Source organism: Priapulus caudatus, unplaced genomic scaffold (assembly GCF_000485595.1).
Source record: "Priapulus caudatus unplaced genomic scaffold, Priapulus_caudatus-5.0.1 Scaffold152, whole genome shotgun sequence".
Taxonomy (NCBI): Eukaryota; Metazoa; Priapulida; class Priapulimorpha; order Priapulimorphida; family Priapulidae; genus Priapulus; species Priapulus caudatus.
The window spans coordinates 288,205-295,195 of NW_014577213.1; the positions used below are offsets into that span (position 1 = coordinate 288,205).

General features: G+C 42.0%; 1 protein-coding gene across 1 annotated transcript in view; it reads left to right on the forward strand.

Moving 5' to 3' along the window:
- The first annotated feature begins 323 nt into the window (after positions 1-323).
- Positions 324-6,991, forward strand: part of LOC106806287 (peroxiredoxin-1-like) — a 19,219-nt gene continuing 12,551 nt past the window's right edge. Inside the window, exons 1-2 of the mRNA XM_014808172.1 lie at positions 324-342; positions 603-755. Of these exons, the coding sequence (XP_014663658.1) occupies positions 616-755 (140 nt within the window). The 5' untranslated portion in view covers positions 324-342; positions 603-615. The remainder of the gene's footprint in view (positions 343-602; positions 756-6,991) is intronic.

The following is a 6,991-nucleotide window of genomic DNA, read 5'->3' on the forward strand; positions in this document are numbered from 1 at the left end:
CCCCACACGCCTCCTTCGCGTCCTCCCAAGTTTGGGTTATGGTTGGACCCCCCCCCTCCCGGTACAAATCCTGTACACGCCCCTGAGGTGTGGCAGAACAGTTCTCTTTACTCATGATATCCTTGTCTAGTTAGCGTCAGATCACGTCTGCCAAAGGAAAGCCTGTAGATAAGGATTGCTCAACCACTATTAACTGTCGGTACAATAAAATTCAAGTGCAGTAAAACCAAGTACATAAATGTTATACGCACACTGTAGAATAACTAGTTTTTGCCATGAACGGTTCATCGGGATTACAGCGGATTTGATCTGCGTCAGACGAACGATGCAGTAGCAGCCTAAGTAAACTGTGTGATATGAGAGTTAATGTAACACTTACAGTTTAAAAAGTGTATAAACTGTATGATTCACTACTGGGGAGACGGAATTTCAATGACAGTGTGAAATTTCTGTGGTTGGTCAGCTATTTTAGGGTTCTAATCCCAAATAGAACACTGTCTAATTGTAGATACTGCTAGTAACTATTTGCACACTCGATGGTGCAATTGCATATGACCCATTCAGTTAGTAAGTAGTAACTATATATGACATTTTTTTTATAGATCTTTATCTACCATGTCGGTTGGAAACTATCAGATTGGGCAGCCAGCACCAGGCTGGAAAGCAACGGCTCTTGTGAATGGAGATTTCAAAGAGATCAGTTTGTCAGACTACAAAGGGAAATACTTGGTCTTCTTCTTCTACCCCCTTGATTTGTAAGTAAAACATGCATTATGTATGTGATTCGTGAATGTATATTCATTATTTTATTTTCAACTGGACATGGGAGATCCTGATATGCAAATGGGGAACTCAGTACTACAATGTGCGAGTGTACCAGATGTAAAAACTACTAATACTAGTAATAGTGCATGGTTCGCACAGTCCTTGAAAAGTCCTTGAATTTGAGGGAAGTCCTTGAAAAGTACTTGAATTTAGTAAATGTTGATTTTGTGCTTGAAAAGTCCTTGAATTTCATGAAAATGTCCTTGAATTTCATTAAAATGTCCTTGAATTTTTAGAAACAATCCTTGCCTGTAATAAAAAGACATTTTGTACCATCAATAATGTGCAATCCTCAATAAAAATTGCGTTAAATGCTCTTAAAAAGCTATAGACACGATACACAGTTAAATGATGATCACAAATTACAGTAAGTCAGTAAAATCAGTCAGTAAATCAAGGTATGTTGTAGAAGTGTCAGTGTTTAGAAGGGTTTATTAATATGATCCAGGTAAGTTTTAGAGGTGACAGTGATTAAGAATGATATTAAATTAATCCAGACCTGTATGTTTTGTTCTGTGTATGAATTCCGATAAAATGTCAGATAGAATGTCCTTGAATTTCTGATAAAATGTCCTTGAAAAGTCCTTGAAAACATTTTCAGTCCTCCTGTATGAACCATAGTGCCTAGATGTATTGTAGTTTATTGTATTATTATCTTGTACTAACAGAAGTACATCATAACATGTGTAGTGTATAAAAATGATTAATGTAAACAGTGCCACTCGCGTTACACTGGAACTGTCGAGCGCGGACCAGTCTATAAAATACGAGGCTTCAGAAATCCGGTATTTAGCGTTCACACGAGGAAATGCGCGGTCCAAGAAATCCGGTATTTCTCAAGCACGGCAAATTATTCGGGGTCTGGGAAGCCGCGTATTTACATCAAATACCGGATCTGTTTAGATACCGTATTTCTTGGACCGCGCATTTTGCCTCGTGTGAACGCTAAATGCCGGATTTATTGCTACGTGTGAACGCGGCTATTGTATTTTTACTCGATGCACTCTATTCAACCAGTTCTCCTTATTTGCGCGTTGTTGTCAATTACGTCGAGAATTCTAAAAAAGGAAGAACTTTTAAGAAAGTGTTCAGTTTGTTGTTGCTTAAAGGTCTTCTATACGGTGTCTTCTATACGGTGTCTTCTATACGGTGTATTCTATACGGTGTCTCCTACGCTGATGCTGAAAGGGGTTCGTTCAGCGAAACCGACAATATGAAATCAGGATGGTATTGACCGTGCAGATACGGACCCTTCGCGGCCATTCCATACTCCCAGGAGTATAGTACGTGAATAGATAATTCTCTATTCACGTACCCCTCGATACTATATAGTGATATAAGCATATAGTTAAAACGGCATTCACATTTTACTCGACGTTTTATTATTTACTAAGTGTGTCTTATCTAAGTGTCTAAGTGTGTCCCGTATAATAGTGAGTAAAATGCTATCACGGGCTGTATTCACGAGGTAATTGTAGCCTGACCAGTGTAGCAGCTGTTAATATGCTAGTGTGAGTTTATATTGATCATAATGGTCGCGAACCTGGATCCCTGATTAACCTAAATTATCAAACACCGTCAGAGCTTATGGGAATATAAAGCTCGAGCAAACTACTCTCGCTAAGATCATGTCGTGTATTGTCGTATAAGTAAACACAGCGCGTCTAGGTGCTAGATGCGTGTTATTTTGATAAACTCGTCGCGTGTCGTTAATTTCGCGAGCACTCTAACATCTACCTACACGTCGCACCCGAGTATAATGGGAGTATTGCGCATAATTCTGATCATCACGACATGGTGACGGGATGCCTCGTGCACTTGGACACCTGGGGCCCGTCGCCAGAAATAAAGTTAGTCTTAACATTAGTCCTAACGACGTTACGATGATTCTGACAAAGGGCCCGTGGTCACTCTCACTCACGGCTTCAGCTCAGTCTCTCGAAAAAAATATCGTAAAAATACAACTTTATTCCTCAACAAGGAATGGATTATCTCACATGGGGAGAAATAGTGTCCTGGCGAGCCTACGTCAGAGATACTGGATACCTGGGGCCCCAAGCGCCGTCAGAAAATTGGCCAAGAGATGTGTCATCTGCCGTTCATACTCAGCGAAGGTATGTCAACAAAAAATGGCAGACCTGCCGAAGGACCGTCTTACAGCCGACGAGCCAGCCTTCTCTAGAACCGGAATAGACTATTTCGGTTCTTTCGAAATTAAGCGAGGACGTAGCACGGTCAAGCGCTGGGGAGTGATATTCACTTGTCTAGCCATTCGTGCCATCCACATCGAGATCGCCCACAGCCTAGACACTGACTCTTCTATTAATGCAATACGAAGGTTCATCGCTAGGAGAGGTGGAGTGAAGGTTATCAGAAGCGACAACGGCACCAACTTTGTCGGAGCCGAGAGGGAGCTGCGGAAAGCATTGGAGGAGCTTGACCAGGAGAAGATTTCGGCTTTCCTCGCTCATAGACAGATAAATCTGCAGTGGAAATTCAATCCGCCTGCCGCATCACACTTCGGCGGCGTCTGGGAGAGACAGATCAGGACCGTAAGAAAGGTGCTCTTCTCTCTCTTAAAAGAGCAGCCCATGAAGATGGATGACGAGGGAATGCATACCATGTTCTGCGAAGTGGAGGCGATCGTCAACAATCGTCTTCTTATGCCCATGACAGATGATCCGTACGATCTCGAGCCACTAACGCCGAATCATCTGTTAGCGCTCAACTATCAGCAGGCTATACCACCGGGAAAGTTTGAGAAGAACGACAGCTACGTCAAGCGATGCTGGCGTCAAGTGCAATATTTGACCGACGTGTTTTGGAGGCGATGGCACCGAGAGTACCTGCCAACCCTCCAGGAACGCAGTAAGTGGCAGCACTCCGGACGAAATATCGAGCCTGGTGACATCGTTCTAGTAATCGACGACAACTCACCCCGAAACTGTTGGCCTAGAGCACGCGTGATCGAGACCTTCAAGGACGATAAGGGACACGTCAGATCAGCTAAGCTACGTACGAAGAATTCAGAGTTGCATCGGCCGGTTGCGAAGCTTTGTCTCCTGCTGGAAGTGTCGGAGCAGGAGAAACATTAGTGTGATAAAACCGTGGATGACGTGCTAGTAACCTCTCTCCACTTGTGGGTTTTGTTCGAGTACTCAGATAACGGACTAAGCATCTGATTCTAGGTCGGAAATGGACGTTAGTCACGAAACATAGAACATCGGTGCATCTAGAATTATGGACTAACTCGGAAGACTATAACTTTATTGAATGTGAAATTTATTGGTAATTCTGGGATACCCAAAATTAAGGGGCCGGAATGTTGATGCCTGCGAGCATTTTGTTTGTTTAGTTCCCCTGCCTTCCGTCAGGTGGCAGCACGTGTTTGATTAGTTAAGGTAATGCGAAATGGAGGATAGAACAAGGAGAAATGTTTTTCTTTGTTCTAATCCAAATGTAATTTTCCCGCAATAGAACAGACCACAAATAGTCCTGTAAGTATTCTAGAGTATAAGCGTTATATTGGTTAATCCGTTAGGCAAATTTGGTTGTAAGATACCCTGCACTGTTAGTAAGCAACTTTCTATCGAGTTAACGTGCAAATTCTCGAGATCAAGAATTCCTTTGTTGTATGAAGCATGTAACTATGTAGCCCTGGGGGGCCATTATCCTTTTGGTTTAAAAGTGAATGTTATGTTATACCCACGCCCTTATAATCCGGCGCCTCGTTCCTCTAGCCATCTTGGTTTGAATGATGTCTATAGTTTACAATTGTCTTACGATTCTTGTATTTTGTATCATTTTCAGTTAATCGCACACAAACGCTCATAAGCACGCGTTTATAGTAAATAAAGAAGGCGCATCTTTGGACATACATGTGGAATTTCGAACTTTGTAATTAAAAGCCAGGACGGGAGATTATACTTATAGATCATTGACAGAAACATGGTCAAGTTATGAGTTTCTTGTACGCAATGTATATAGGTCCCGTCTACTAGAAAAGGTTAATCGTCAATCAAATCATCTCGTAAGCACGGACACTCACTTGGCGTCAGGCCATCAATGTGCCAGCGAGTAAGCAGTGAAATAATAGTAGTGATGTAGTTGTGTTTGAACTGCTGACGCTGCTAACGTGCACACATCTGTGTTCCAGTGTGTCCCGCAGGCTGGAAGCCTGGTTCAGACACCATGAAGCCAGACCCGCGCGGCAGCAAGGCATACTTCGAGAAGCAGAAGTAGACATCTCATCGCTTTCACGGCGCGGACCTGTACTTCGGGCCCACTACAAGATTTTCTAATTCCAAAGAATTGACACTAGTTAGAGCACTGCGTGAGGTTGTTATATAGAGTTTTGTGTCTCAATCTCTGGCAAAAAAAAACAGCAAAAAGAACAATCAATATGCAGAATTTTGGCTTCCCGGAAGTCAACAAAGCAAGTTGCAAATGTGATTTTTCAGCTTGCTTGGATTATTGACAGTCTACACTAATAATTGAAACATTTTCTTTTTGAAGAATTGCGTGCTATATCTCTGAGCAATAAATGTTTTAAGGGAAATAAGGACTTATTTTACGAAAGTGTAACTATGCTAGAATACAAGGTTAACGTGTTGCCAGATCATGTGTTTGAAGTATGGATGAGGTCTGGATGGATGGATATCTGTTGAGTTGCTGTGAAAGCATCGGTAGTCATTGCTGTCTTTGTAATCTCTTCCGTGAAATAACTTATAGGTAAAGTAGAGTTGTACTACCAAGAATCTAGACTAGTGTATTTAGGGCTTCCACGCATCTGTGATGTACTTTACTCATGAATTTTGCGAATGCAGTTGTGAAAAAGGCACCAGTCGTGTAGTTGTGACCCACACGTAGTTCTAGCATTGGTCACGAACTCTTCCCAACGCTGAACCTCATTTGTGTTTTACATGATTGTGTCTGTAGCGTCAGTTGTAGTTGGAAGAGGAGATGTATTGAAAGATCATCCATTGGTAATCGTCATCGTACCAGAGACCACAGCAGTCTAAACTAAGTCATTGATTGAGCTAGTTTGATATTCAGCTCTGTACAATCTCACTTGCTGTTGCTGGCTTTTTCTGGCAGTTTAATGTTATTTTAGTGCATTCAGTCGGGAACGAAGTTCCCAGTGTCGAAAATCTCGAGTTTGATTTTAGATTATATGAAACTCGTCGTTTAATCGAGTGCAGCCAGTTCTTAGCAAGATATTCAGCTTTGCTTATCGTGATCCTGCATGCTGTCTTGTACGTTCACATGATGTGTAATGGCACATTGACACCTGTCGCATCACCGGCCTACAGAAAAAGGAATAGAGTTGCTAATAGTACCCTTGTAAAGGAAAACGTCTTTTCAAGCAAAGTTGAAATAAAACCAGGTTGGTCTAGAATATCACGTTATTCTTGCAATGATTTCTTTTACTAAGCCGTATGGAGCATTTATAAAGACTGTTCGTGTTTAATAACCCGCGTCTTTTAAAGACAGGCAATTTTCCTGAAAATAAATGTGGAACAACAATGACAAGGTGCAAAATCTTCCCATATTTCCCTTCACGTCCCCTCATGAACTTTATACAACGATGTGTATGGTTTCATGCATAGATAGATCGTGTATACGTTAATACTCATGCATCTCTATGTATTTCTAGATGAACATTTATGTAGCTCTCTCTATATATCCTTTCATTCTGACTCAGAATGATTACTCCAAGATATATCTATACATTATACTTCATAACTATATTAGTATATAATATATATATATTCATCAGGATATTCATGCATCATTGCATAGTGTTCTGCCTCATGCTACGGTACAGGCTACAGCAGAGAAGACGGGTATGCCTGACACATTTGTAGCAATAAATATTTCGTTCAGACTTTACATGCTTTCACATGAGTACACGCTTATATTAGTGTAGAGATTTCAGGGAGGATGACGTCATACAACCATAGACCAGTTCAAAAGCAACAGAGATAGAAAGTTCTCCTAGCGACAGGTAGAAAGTTTTCCCCAACGATACAGACAAGCGCGGGGGAGGGGGTCGCATAGCTACCAGATGTGGGAGGTAAGGGAGTTGCGCCACCATGTACACGCACGGGGCGAGGGAGTTGCATCCGCCGAGCACGTGGCGGACAGAGGGGGGGGGGGGGGGGGG